Below are 14,728 nucleotides of genomic sequence, written 5' to 3'. Positions count from 1 at the left end.
AGAAATGGTTAAGGAGAAGCCAAGGAGTGAGCCTTGGATTATAGTATAACTCGAATATCATCCTAAAAATATGGTTGATCCTTGACTTAATAGGTTTGAGGGTGACCCGTGATTTGCTCATGGACCCCTGGATTTCAGGGTGATTCCTTGGAGAATGGGGGGGGGGGGGGGGTTGGTATGGGTAGATGCTGGCTGAGCACTTTGTTTCAGTATGGAGTCTGGTTTTGAGTTACTGGGTGATTCCTGGGTTCCAGGTCCAGCGCTTGGTTGCTGGATTGCAGGAAACCTCTGGATGGAGTTGGTGGATGACATCTGGATGAAAGGTTCTTCTTGGTTAAATTTGCAGGTGACTCTCGGATTGCAGCAACATTGGGCGACTGTTGAGTTTGGGGATATTCTTCGTTGATGAATACACCTCGAAACTTGAGCGAGTTCACTAAGCGATCGCTGCGGTCGGGATGCCCTTTGATTGACAAGGCTCGGTCACGTGACTTCCGACGCCATGTTGGGAACCGTGGCTGCCGGAAAGACGCGGAGTTTGCGGGTTGGGAGTGCGGTGGGCGAGCGAACGCGGAGTGCGAACTCAGGGGGAGGCGGGGCCACGTTCGGCGCAGCGCAACTCGCCCACTTTGTCCCAAGAGTCCGTGGTGCCGCAGCAGTTCAGCGAGTCGAAGACCGGGAGTTAAGGGGGGGCTCTTGGGTGGTGCAGCAGCAGCAGCCGCGCTGCTCCGCCCCCCTGCGGCTGGTCAGTAGCCGGGCATTGATCGGAAGTTTCCGGCCTCACACCAGCTCTTCACACCCTTCCCCTCGACCCCAACGTTGGTTGAAGTGAGAATTAGTTCTTTGGGCTTGAAGCCGAAAGGGAACATTCAGGGTAAGTGAAAAGGTTGTTTTGGACTTCCAACGCAGTTACGAATCCCTGAGCGCAACTGTTTTCTGCGCTCTGGCAGCAGCAGATGCTTCAGGGAGGGCAGACTTGGCCAAAACACGGAGACTTTGCAAGTGTCAAGATTGTTCTGTCCCATCTTGGGTCCTGTGGAAGAGCCACTGGGTTTTTGGCCACTTAACCTGAGTTCTTGTGCATGTTTCGAGTGCAGTCCCTGATCTGAATTGTTTAATCTCAAGGGAGGTCCAATTTGACTCTGATTTCTACCAACCGAGGTGATTCTGATCGATATTGGCCGAGGTAACTTGTGAACAGAACTAGGTGTGTAGTATTCAACAGCCATCTGTTACACTGCTGAGTGGGGTGAGAAAATCCACCCCCCCTCCCCTCCAACCAAAAAATCCAGTCTGTGCACTGTTCTTTTGTGAGTGGCTTCTTAAAACTTTCCCCCCCCCACTCCCCCCTGTCTTTGAGCCACGGGTCCCCACACGGCGGTAGCTGTTTTTCACGTTTGCTTTTTGTGCAATTGATTCGAGATTGTACCCTGTGAATCAATTTCTGACTTCAGCGATTACAACTTCTCACAAATCTGGGATTTTCAAAATACATGTAATTTATTTGGTTTTTCTTCAAATTTGAAACATTGCAAAGTCCTTGAAAGTTAGAGTGAGCATGCTCTGTGTTTTATTGATCTGAAATGTGTTCTCCAAAACTTAAACAGCTCTTCGCCCCATTGAAGACCGATTTGCATATTTATGATGTGACTGCTCTCTTGCTTGTGTGCAATTGAGCTTTAATTTTTTTTAGATTAAAAAAAAGCATTGTCAAATGATGTCTTCTATTAAGACTGCAACCAAAATTTTGTCAACTGATAGAATAATTTTAAATTATAGATGTTTATCCTTCTAAAACTTTGAAAAATGTGTCAGATAACTTCAACTAACTTTAAGATGCTACTTATTTATGTGTCCTTGTTTACTCTGAGTGAAGCAAATAAATGGTTATAAAAAGGATGTTTAAATATTTTGGTGCTATCTTTATCACTGACTTCACGAAAGCAATTTTGAAAAGAAGTGTTTCATTTTTCAGCAATTTGACATCCAGGCAGCAAGGTGGCCAGGTACAGCAGGCGGTTAAAAAGGCCTTCATATCAAGAGGGTTTGAGTATAGGAACAAGGATACCTTACTGCAGCTGTTCAGGGCCTTGGTGAGACCGCACCTGGAGTATTGTGTGCAGTTTTGGTCACCTGATCTAAGGAAGGATGTTCTTGCAATGGAGGGAGTGCAGAGGCGATTCACCAGGCTGATACCTGGAATGGCTTATGAGGAAAGATTGCGCAAATTGGGATTGTACTCGCTGGAGTTTAGAAGATTGAGAGGGGATCTCATAGAGACCTATAAAATTCTGGCAGGACTAGACAGAATGGATGCAGATGGGATGTTTCCAATGATGGGAAAATCCAGAACCCGGGGCCATGGTTTGAGGATAATAGGCAAACCATTTAGGACCGAGATGAGGAGGAATTTCTTGACCCAGAGGGTGGTGAATCTGTGGAATTCATTGTCACAGAGGGCAGTAGAGGCAGGTTCATTAAATATATTTAAGAGGGAATTAGATCTATTTCTTCAGTATAAGGGAATTAGGGGTTACGGAGAGAAGGTGGGGACGGGGTACTGAACTTTAAGATCAGCCATGATCTTGATGAATGGCGGAGCAGGCTCGAAGGGCCGAATTACCTACTCCTGCTCCTATCTTCTATGTTTCTATGTTAAGATTGAAGAAGTGATATGTGAAGCAGAAAATCCAAGAATCTCTGAATGTGAAATTTCTGTTATTTCATAACATCCAAAAGTCTATGGACTGAAAGTTCATTCCTTCTGTTTAACTCTACTTTTATTTTCTTGCTGTTGTATTTACTATTTTATTCCCATTGTCCATTTTCCTTAAATATTATTTCTCCCCTAAACAAAGTCAAATTAAGCATAATATAATAAAGAAATTGGAGGAAAAACAATGAGTCATAAAGTGTGCAGGTAACCTATTGTCACTGTACCAAATAATAGACTTGTAATTTAAAATGCATGCAGTGATGTGGAATACAACATAGCAGTGATGTTCATCAGCATGGTGTTAACCTTTGGGAATGGGAACATTGAAATGAACAAATATTGGAAGGGACTCAGCCAGTTAGGAGGCATCCGCGAAAGAAATGGTCAAGATCCTTTATTGGGACATTGGAATGCTGTCATGTAATGATGGGTGAGGGTAGGAAAGTTTGGCATCATTGCCATCTTCTAACAGTACAGAGCACTCACTGGTTTGTGAAGTAAAACCGTTCTGTGTTATGTCAAGCAAGTACTTTCTCGGTTGGGTGTGGTGAAAAAAGGAAAATGAATCACTTCAGTGTTCTATATTTGCAGTGCTCCATGTGCTGCCTAGTGGCAGAAATTAAATACTTCAGATAAAATTTGTTCGGTACATAGACTTTAGTACAGAATTATCAAGTTCTCTGTTCTGTCAAAAAGCTTAATGACAGATCAGAACTGCTTGTACTGGATTGAAGGGTGCTCAGTGCCTGTGAGGATTCTTTGTATGCTGATCAGTGGGTACACAGTGAAACTAAGCTTAATGCAGCTTTGATTAGGGCATTTGATCTGTTTTTTTCTGCACTCTTTGCCGGTGGACTCGGGAGAGAATATGAAATTGGAGAAGTATGAGATTGCAGATACTGGAATCTGGTATGAAAACAAATTGGTTTAGCAGGTCAGGCAGATAGTTGATTTTTTTGGGGGGGTGGGGGGTCAAGACTTTTCATCTTTATTGAAAGAGTAGAGGGGAGAAAACCAGTCTGAAGAGATGAGGGATGGAGCTGGTAAATCATAGGTGGATCTGGGTGAGGAGGAGTTTTATTAGCAGAAGGAATCAGGTGGGAAAGGGGAAAGATGTGCAAGTTGGGAGGTTTCTTTGGCTTGGCTTCGCGGACGAAGATTTATACCCCTCCATAAATCTTCGTCCGCGAAGCCAAGCCAAAGAAAACGGCTGAAGATTATGAAAAATGATAAGTAAGAAAGGTGAAATGGAGACAAAGAATGGAGTGATGGTGGGCATATGGGAACAGTGTATGTTGGGGACCCAGAGAGGTGTGTGAGTGATTGGCAGAGGGAATGTGTAGGGGAGGGGAAAGTGAGTTATGGGGTTGGGAATGAGATTTTGAAAAAGGTGCATGTAGGAGAAGACCCAAGTAGATTAGAAGGAGAGAAAGGGGTAAGGGGAGTGGATTATTTGCAATTAAACAATTCAGTTTTAAGCAGTCAGATTGTAGATTACCCTGGTAGAATATGAGGTGTTGTTTTTCCAGTTTTTGTGTAGCTTAGCCTCGCCCCAGCAGTGGAGGAAGCAGAGGGCTGACGGGTCAATGTGGGAGTGGATAAATGGAAAAATGACTTGCAGCTGGAACCTCCAGCTGCCATGTGAAGACAGTGTAGATAATCGGACATATCTATGCTACATCGCTGCTGTGCAAAGAAGGCCATGTTAGGAGCACTAAGTTCAATAGACAAATTTGGAGGTGCATGTGAAGTTCATTTGCACCTTGAAGACTTTTGGAGCCCTTGATGAGGTAAAGGAGGAGGTGTGGGGACAGGTTTTGCACCTCTGACTGTTGTAGGAGAAAGTGCCTCGGGAGCAAATGGTCAGTGTGGAAAGCAGGAGGGGTGGGGGTGGGGAGATGTGACTGGTGGTGCGATCCTGTTGTAACTGGTGGATATTTTGAAGAATAATCTGTTGGTTGAGGAGTCTGATGGGATGAAAGGACCAAAGATTCTATGCTTGTTCTATCTGGAGGAAGGCAGAGTAAGAGCAGAAGTGGAGGAAATAGAGGAGAGGGGGTGAGGGCTCCAGTAACCACTGAGGGTGGGAGCCATGACTCTTGAAAAAGGAGATTTAGATGTCACGGAATTGATAGCCTCATTTTAAGAATGGATATGGATTGTTGGTGGTAGGTATAAAGAGGTGTCCAAGAGCTGAGATTGGCCTGCCAGGCAGTGAGTGAGAGTTTGATAGGAGGTTGGGACCGGTGTGGAATGAGTGGAGAGCTCCATGTTTGGATGGGTAAGGTTGGAGTGAAGGGAACAGATAAGTCAAAGTGTGAGAAGGTGGGTGGCAATTAGAAATGAAAATGTCGAGAGAGGGTAAAAGTCCATAAGAGGGTGTCCAACTGGTGGTAGAAAAGCATTGGAGATGGGAGGAAGGGTTATCAATGTGGGGATAGGGTCTTGCCAAAGAAATTGTCACAGAGGTGATGGAAGAAGAGCTGGAATTCGCTGAAATGTTGGGGTACAAAGGTAAGGCTCTGCTGGGATCAGGCCACATTCACAGAAAGGGGGAGGTCAGGGGTGATTAAGACACAACAGAGGTTTGAGTTGCAAGCATGCATGGGGTCAAAAGAGAGAAGGCTTCAGAGGGTAACATGCTCTGAGGAGGGGAAAAGGGAGGTGGCTCATAGAGAGGAGAAGGGTCAAGGGTGGTGTTAGAGTTGAGATGGGATATAAGATAGATAGCAGGGTGTATTTGCCAAGGCAAATAGCGCCTTTGGAAGACTACACAAGAGAGTCTGGAAAAACAATCACCTGAAGAAACACACAAATATCAGCATGTACAGAGCCGTTGTCATACCCACGCTTCTGTTCGGCTTCGAATCATGGGTCGTCTACCGGCATCACCTACGGCTCCTAGAACGCTTCCATCAGCGCTGTTTCCACTCCATCCTCAACATTCATTGGAATGACTTCATTACCAACATCGAAGTACTCGAGCTGGCAGAGTCTGCAAGCATCGAATCCACGCTGCTGAAGACCCAACTGTGCTGGGTGGGTCACGTTTCCAGAATGGAGGACCTTCGCCTTCCCAATATCGTGTTCTATGGCGAGCTCTCCACTGGCCACCAAGACAGAGGTGCACCACAGGACTGCTTAAAGAAATCTCTTGGTGCCTGCCACATTGACCACTGCCAGTGGGCTGATATCGCCTCCAACCGTGCATCTTGGCGCCTCACAGTTCGGCGGGCTGCAACCTCCTTTGAAGAAGACCGCAGAGCCCACCTCATTGACAAAAGGCAAAGGAGGAAAAACCCAACACCCAACCCCAACCCACCAATTTTCCCTTGCAACCACTGCAACCGTGCCTGCCTGTCCTGCATCGGACTTGTCAGTCACCAACAAGCCTGCAGCAGACGTGGACATGCCCCTCCATAAATCTTCGTCCGCGAAACCAAGCCAAAGAAAGAGTGATTGGCAGAAGAGGATCACTATGTGATGTCAGGGGCCTTTTCCTGGAGGCAGACCAGGAGTGTCACAAGACCCCAATATAGCATCCAGAACCATGATGAGGGAGTGGTGGGAACTGGATTCTGTTGGAAATACCAGGGTGCGCGTGTTTTATTCTTTGCAAGATCACATTTGATACAAATTGGATTAAATGTGGCTGCTTGTTTTGGTCCTAGGGCTGCTGGCCTTCTACGGAATAAGACATTTTAATTTGTTGAATAAACAAATCTGTGAGAATGTGTGCATTTTCAGTTTGTAACGTGATATGTCAGGACTTTATTTTTAACTAGTTACACTGACTTTTGGCATCTTTTTCATGTTTCACTATGATGGATGTTTGGTGCAGTTGCAGAGGTTGTGCTGAACTGGTTTAAAGTGTGGAAGTGTGCAAAACTGCCATTACTTTAATTAAAGTTACTTCCTAGCCCTTCAAATTACATTCAATCAATGCAGGAATTTGATTTTTCTTCCAAAGGAAGTACTGCTGGCTTTAAGTCTCCTGGGTACCCAGTACTTGCAGATCACAATAAGTGGAGTTCCATTTATTCTTCTGAATTAGGATTTGGTCATAGAAACATAAAAGCAGAGTTTTAAAAGAAATGTGGGGGGGGGGTGGGGGGGAAGCAATCATGCAGTTGCTTACATGGCATCTAAGATAAAGTATGCATTCCTGTGAACAAAAAATGTGAAATTAATGCAACCAGTGGAAATGTGGCGCTTCAATGGGAATGTGCGTGGGGAGGGATTATTTGCTGATTTGTAATGTTTCCAAGTTTTAAGAATGGTCATATTTGTACAGAGAATGTTCTGTTGATTGTTGATTTGGTCATTATTTTATTCATTTAATTAAGTGTTTCAGTTATCATTGCAGGTGTTCTTGAACTGCAATTTCAAAGACTATTATTTGTGCTTGTGGAATAATGCATAGAATTGCTTGGTAACGTGAGACATTTGTTCTTGAATATTTTTGAATTGTCTTCTTCATCTTTTAATATGACCGAATTCTGTGTATAGAATCCCTAGTTAGAGAAACTAGTGATGGGCCACCTATATTTGGAGCATCTCTACTGGGATTGATGGGTGAGAGAAGATGCTGATATTGATTAGTTTATCTTGACAGTGTGACATCTTCAGTACATTGAACTTTCTGCTGTAGGTAGTTGTTTTCATCGAGGACCTTTTATTCTCAAAGGTTGTGTTGGAAGGGAGGTTGGTGGAGGAGCTTGTTTTTGTGGATGTTAAGCACAGGACAAACTCAGATCAATGATATGGAGCCTGATTTCCCAATGTGTATGTATCATCTCAGTAGTGCAAGTAGATGACACAATTTGGTGTGAATTGAGTGGCGCACAGACTCATGGCCGAAATGGCCTGTTACCGTGCTGTATGTCTAAATTTAAAAAAAAAATGAATCAATTGGAGAGAAAAGTATAACATTTCCCAGATTTGGAAGTTTAAAAAGCCAGGGTTGGAGTTTCTGTGTTTAAACTTTAAATGATGAATGTGAATGAGGAACAATGAACAGATATGAAGTGATGAGAAACATGCATCTGGTGAAAGATCTAATTGACATAACAAGAGAAGATGAGAAGTGAACAATACAAATGTAAATGAATCATTTCCACGTTATACCAGCTATCTCTCCTTCTAAACTCAATCCTAATGAAGGATTCTGGCCTGAAACACTAACAATTCTTTTTCTCCCATTGCGGCTGCTTAGTGCACTGAGTTCCTCCAGCAACTTATGTTGCTTAAGAAATTCTTGCAATGGATTTGATGTTTGGGGTGTGCTTGCATTTCCCTATTAGCTACTTGGAGAAATCTTCAATTTAATAAATGAGTCTTATTTGGGATCTTGTGCTGAAGCATCTGGGTTGGCTTCAGTTGAGATCTCTGATGTAAAGCAAATCAATGTGTTTAGTTCTGTTTTTCTAAAATATTGTTTCCAGGAACAATTATTGGATGGGTGTGACCCCTTATTTTTCCCCTTGTTTAGGAATATGCAAAAGTGCTGGTGTGCAATCTCAAAATTAGGAAATATTTACTATTTAATCCAAATGGTCTTTATTGTTTTAATTCTCTTGCCTCTGCTGTTGTATCATTGCAATAAATATAGTGAAATGAAGTTTAGAAAGAAACACGATGAAATGGAATACACGCAAAAGTGATTGATGAATGAATATAAGAATGAACAAAGCATCATACTATGAATGCAGTTTGGTGCATTACCAAAGTTATCAAACTTCCTTAGCAAAGAATTGATCATAAAGAATAGATTTAGGCCCCTGAAATCCTTCCAGAATTGAGGGGTTATGACATTTTAGAAAGCTTGAGTGATCTTGGCTTCTTCAGTCTGAAGATTGCCTAGTAAGTCTTAATTTACAAAGTGATCTAGTAGTGTAGAGATGGACAAACATTTTTTTACATACAGTTCAATCCAGAAAGAAGATCGAGGATAGAATAAAGAACATAACTTGAACATATTAAATAAAAATTAAGATACTACTTTACCCAAAGTGGTGACAGTTTGAATAGGAAAATTAAAAGAATCTCATGACTTGAAATTTAATAGAGGGAGGAGGTGTATGAATATATCTCAAGGGCATTTGGGCATAATTAATGGTTTGGGAGAAAGCTCATGTGAACTACAAGAACCAGCCTAGAATGATTAGCTTTTGAGTTGTCTGTTATTTGTAGCTCAATCCTCATCTCACCGTATATTCAGGGAAAAAAAAGTATTGGTGGAAATGGTTTCTATTTAACTCATTGATTTTTCAGTTGTTGTTTTATTCTGCAATTTGGCTCATTCACATTGAATGTGAATATGAGAAAATCAGAATTGCTCTGACAATGGTGAGAATGGGATTCATGATTTGTTTTTTTTGTGTGGCATTTGTGAATCAAAGTGGCAGCTGTAAATTGTCTTCAAATGTATGCATAAACTTCAATGGACTTTCCAAAATACAGGAGTGTCATAGATGTCCTGGAATTTCGATATAGTCTTGACTCATTTGTAATCCCTTTTTATTTTCGCTGCATTCCCATCGACCACAGATCCGACCACTTGTTTTCACACGAGGGGCAAATTTAAAGACAAATTTACTTTTTAGTTGAGATATAGGAGGAAACCCAGGTGGTCACAGGAGTAACGTGCATGGTGTATACAGACACCACTGAAATTCAGAATAGAACCTGGATTGTTGGAGTCATGAAACCTAACCCTAACCCACCTATGCCACTCTGCTACCCAAAAAGTCTTGAATAATTTTGAGATTTCAGATTGTATACATGATATCACATATAACTTTTGAGATTCTTTATTCTGCAGGTGAGACAGAATTACCACTTATTGGTAGTGCAAAAAAAAACTAGTTTTTATAAACTACTTCTGTTTCCAGTTTGCACGACGACTAATTATGGCGGCTTTTGGTTTTTATCCTGAATCCTGCTTGTACAAAAATGGCCATATTTGTGTTTGTCATAGTGGAAACTTCTTAAAATATAGTCAGTCTTTCAAGATACTTAGCTATGTTAAGGATGTGAGTGTTTTAAAAATGCATGTTCTTATAAACATTATGTTCAAGATACTTTTATTGTCGTGGAATAGAACAGAACAAGTAATATTACACAAAATTGCTTTCTGCTGCCTGTAAGGCAGACAAAGAGTTGCCATTAGTATCATCCAGCGTTCTTTCCTGACAGTAAGAGAGAAAGAGAAGCAAAAGTGGGTGCCTTTAGAGTCAGTGAGTGTGCATTCACTTCCTGTGCTCCCTCTGCAGCCGCACAGGCTCCTGTTTGATTCATTGGTATTCTGATCTCCAGATCCAAACCTCTGATATGATTAGGAAGCCTTCAAGGCTCGAGGTCCTTTGGACATCCTTCTTGCCTTTGACACCCTCTTGAGTCTCAGTTCCGATACCTGGTTCCCATGAACCAGTCTCCAGCAGCCTACTGTGCATGCGGGTAACTTGACTGTAAGTCACCTGCAGCCTATGTGGGTCCTTCGGCCACTGAGCCCTTGCTAGTTCTTTGCTATGGTTACCTTCCTTGTTTGGTTGACTCCTCTGCTTCTCCTCAACAGGGTAGGGGGGGGGGCTGTTTTTCCCATTTCTGGTGTCCTGCACTAGTCTGCTGCTCTCCAGAGTCTCCAACCCCTCGTGGCTGCTACTGAGCACAGGCACCACCATCTTGGACACACACCTTGCAGATGCAATATTTTACTTACAAACACTGTTGGCTCCTTTAAGAGGCTGTTTAAAACCTGTACAAAGCCACTGGCTTTGGATCAGGCAATTGAAACTTTGGAGCGGCACTATGTCCTGGATCTACACCAGTGGCAATGCTGCCATTATAGCAGCTCCAGCAGTGCCACATTTTTTTTGGGTATCAACTGGTTAGTGTGATTTGAAGGTTATAAATTCAAATGAATGCTGTATGTAAATGTTTAATCTCTGTAGATTGATTGTTTCTCAAAATAGCATATGCTGTAGTGTAATATTTATTGTTTGTCAATTATTCAGGCGTTGGGGAACCTACAATATATGTGAAGAAATTTTGGACAAAGTCCATCTGAAGATTGACACAGTTTTCTGATCCAGTGGAGGCTGTGTCAGCATTTATTATGGCCAAGGTTGCAGTTGGGGGAGGAGACGCTGACTCTACAAGTCCTATGAATGAGTTTGGTGATATTATTAGATGGAGATCAGGTACGTCTGAGTAAAATATTGTCTAATGAATAATTTTTTTAAATTTCTCTCAGTTGGATCTGCATAAAAATTAGAAATATGAAATGATTGAAACTAGTTACATTCTTTCTTGTATCTGACTTTTGGGAATGGCAAACCATCTGGTGAAGCATTTAATTCAAAGTGTTTCATTTATTATCTCTAGAATGTTACTTTGGTCAAATCATTTTATGTTGTGCATTTTCTTGGTATTATACATGTTCTGTACTCTTTAGACATTGATCTACTTAGTCTTTTCTTTAAGATAAGACTCATAATTGGTTGTGAATTGAATTAAATTCTATTGGCAAGCTAAATTTGCAAATGGTTTCATATTTCTAGTTCTTGTTTAAATGAAAGACATAAAATGGCTGCCTGTCTTTTTTTTAATGTTCTGAAATAGACTAGCTTAAAATCTTTAGTTTAGAAAGTACCTTTTTTGGTACTGATATTCACATCAAATTCCTGAACCATGACATAGGTTGAGCCAATCCTGTTTCAGAATTGCAATAATCCATTTGTAGTGATATTTCAATGATAAGTTACCATATACAAGTTTATATAATCATATTATTTATTTTGCTTACTGGCAGCTGGGAATCCTCTGATTCTTTGTTTTAATTTCCTTTCTTCAAATGTCCAGCTAAAAATTTGAGTATTCAATTTTATTTGAGGCTCTGATAGCTCAGTGGTTAGAACACTGGCCTTGTAAACCAGGGGTTGTGAGTCAGTTTCTCACTGAGGCTTCAGTTCTGTGAGAAGCATTTGAGAAAGTGGCGACTGTGTCCTTACAGTAGACAAAGTTTCATTCTAAATGAGATATTATGTAACAATAATGGAATCTTTACCAGTAGGGAAGATGGGTGGGGGAGGTGAGAAGACAGTTGTGAGTACTTCTCATTCCTACCTCACTTGTTACTTGTGTTTATCTTTTATGGGTGGAGTTAGCAAGCAAACATTTGAATGGGAATCCTTTTTGATCTTCCTGATGCAATAAATAGTCAACTACAGACCAGGGTTTAATCATAGCATGTTGCAATAGGATATGGCTTAGCCTACAACATTACAAGAATGATTTATTGCAAATGGTTAGATGAAAATGCAGGTTGACTGTAATTTAAACATGGTTTTATACCTGTTTAGTGGTGATAAGTTGAGACAGGTTCGCAATATTTTGTGATTTGTGTTACATTCAAAAATAATTGAAGCAGCCCATATTGACAAACAGTTGGTATTAGAATTTAAATGAATCTTGAACTTACCTTTTCTCTTGTAGGCCTCTATGAATATTTATATGTTTAAAAGTATCTGGAAAGTTATGGTTTTCTTGTCCCACTTTTTAGTTTGTAGGGGGAGGGGGGATTAATAGGAGGTTTTTCTTCCTTTTGTATTTCTTTACTGTTTATATATGGATTTGGATTAAGTTTGAAATATTGTGATATGTTTGCTAGTGGTCTTAAACAAAATATAAAAAATAACTGGAGCAATATCTGTCATGAGCATTCATTAGGAATAATATCTTATTTTCTGTCTGGGCACCCTCCAATCAGATGTTATTAACAGATTTCTCTGGTTTCCCTTAGCTCCCCCCCCCCCCCCCCCCATCTATCCCTATGTTCCCTTTCCTCTATCTCCCCAGAACCAACCCCCCCCATGCTTTGTAATCAATTCTCACCTTTCTTCTCTCCTGTCCTCCTTTCCATGTCCAATTTACACCTTTGATCTTTTAGCCTGTTCTTCTCCCCCTTTTCTTCTCTCCAGCCCTTTAATTCAGACACCTGCCTGCTCCAGCATTTCTGTGTTTTTACTTTATTTGAGCATATTTGAGCAGGTGAATTTGACAGTGTAACTCTAACAATCTCTGCTATAGCTTTTTTGATTTCTTTCTTCTCCTTTCTTGCTTATTGCATCTTCATGCATTTGTCTGTGCATTCACTAGTGCCTGTTACTTATCTGTGAGCTGAGGGAATTGATAATGAAAACAGGGTGGTATGGTTAGCGTAGTGCTTTAGTGCGGCCAGCGTTGTGGGTAGTGCAACGCTATTACAGTGCCAGCAGCCTGGGTTTGAATCCAGCGCTATCTCTGAGGAGATGGTACATATTCCCTGTATCTGCCTGGGTTTCCTCCCACCCTTCAAATAAAATACAGGGGTTATAGGTTAATTAGTGCATTTTGGGGCATGGGCTCATGCCACCATGCTAGACATCTAAATTAAAAAAAATTAAATTTAAAATCTTTTAAAAATTTTGAAGCCTCACTGATTCATGTGTTTTGGAAGTGTCCTAAATTGGGAAGATATTGGCAGAATATTTTTCATTCTTTGTCAATGATTTTTAAGATTAAATTTAGATTCATGCCTTTTAACTGCCCTGTTTGGTTTTTCACATGAACCGGATAAACTTTTACCAGCACCTCAAGAGAAAGGACAAAGTGGGCTTCGCAGACTCTGTCATGAATGGGGCAGGAGATGCTTGACAGGATGGACAAGAGGGAAGATAGGGAGGTGATGTGGTCTTGGCGCAGTTTCCTCTGGGTTTCCAAACATTTTTGTAAATGTAATTATTGAATGACTCCCACTGATAGCCAGACGAGCAGTTTTAATGAAGTGGGAAAGATTAACTCTCAGCGACTCATGCACAATGGTTACATGATGTAATGCTGTATCTAAGCTTAGATAAAATTATTATAATATTAAAGATAAAAAGTTACAGTTTGAAAAGGTATGGGGCCCATTTGTAGAGTCATGTAGTGGTTCACTAACCGGATTGTGACCCGGCACACAAAATGGCTGACGAACGCGGTGTTATGAGTCCAGAGGACCCCAAAACCCAGCAGCGATAGATATTCATCCTGACAAATGGTTACTGAAACAAAAGTTGCTTTTAATTATCTTTAAACATGAAAATAGAATCACACTTTAACTTATCACTATTGACTTAACAAACCTAACTTAACCCCCTTCTAATTCTAAGTGCACGTGTATGTAATGTGTGTGTGTAAGTTCAGAAAAGTTATTTGATTCGCAATCCAATCTCACTTCTCATTCCTCCAAGTTCACTGGTTGCAGTGTTCTTATACTGTGCACAGAATTTAACATTTATAAAGTTCACCAGGCTTTGGTGCTTGAAAGGTAAATGGTTACCACTCAGGAAGGTTCTTGTCAGTTTTCAGAGAGAGATTCATTGTATGCTGGACACCCACAACTGATACCTTTTTAATCAGCCACTTCAGTGTCTTGCTGAAGAAACTTGTCCCCTCAGGGTTCTCCAGATGATAACCTCTTTCTTTCAGGTCACTACAGGGTTCCTTTTTGTTTCTCTTATTTCAAGTGAAACATTAGGTAGCCAGTCCTTTCCTCTTGCATGAACCACAGGAGCTTTGACCAGGCTGAACTAAGCACTTACAACCCGTCTTCAAACAAAATGGGGTTTTCCACAAGCTTGCCAGCTTGTCCTGTTCCAGCTTCTGCTTTTGACTGTAAAATTGCAGAACTGATCACTCTCTCTCTCACTCTCTCTCTCACTCTCTCTCTCACTCTCTCTCTCACTCTCTCTCTCACTCTCTCTCTCACTCTCTCTCTCACTCTCTCTCTCACTCTCTCTCTCACTCTCTCTCTCACTCTCTCTCTCACTCTCTCTCTCACTCTCTCTCTCACTCTCTCTCTCACTCTCTCTCTCACTCTCTCTCTCTCTCTCCCCCCCTGAGAAAAGCCTGTTTGACTCTCTCTGCATGCAAAAAAAAAACACATGACCCTCTTAGAACAGCAAACAGCATTTCCAGACAGCCTGCGGT

At 41.4% G+C, this 14,728-nt stretch overlaps 1 protein-coding gene across 1 annotated transcript in view; it reads left to right on the top strand.

The window, feature by feature from the left end:
• The first annotated feature begins 512 nt into the window (after positions 1-512).
• Positions 513-14,728, top strand: part of LOC138760695 (utrophin-like) — a 632,519-nt gene continuing 618,303 nt past the window's right edge. Inside the window, exons 1-2 of the mRNA XM_069931641.1 lie at positions 513-874; positions 10,732-10,917. Of these exons, the coding sequence (XP_069787742.1) occupies positions 10,833-10,917 (85 nt within the window). The 5' untranslated portion in view covers positions 513-874; positions 10,732-10,832. The remainder of the gene's footprint in view (positions 875-10,731; positions 10,918-14,728) is intronic.

The sequence above is a fragment of the Narcine bancroftii genome, chromosome 4, assembly GCF_036971445.1.
Source record: "Narcine bancroftii isolate sNarBan1 chromosome 4, sNarBan1.hap1, whole genome shotgun sequence".
Lineage (NCBI taxonomy): Eukaryota > Metazoa > Chordata > Chondrichthyes > Torpediniformes > Narcinidae > Narcine > Narcine bancroftii.
This window is presented reverse-complemented; position numbering and strand designations above follow the sequence as displayed.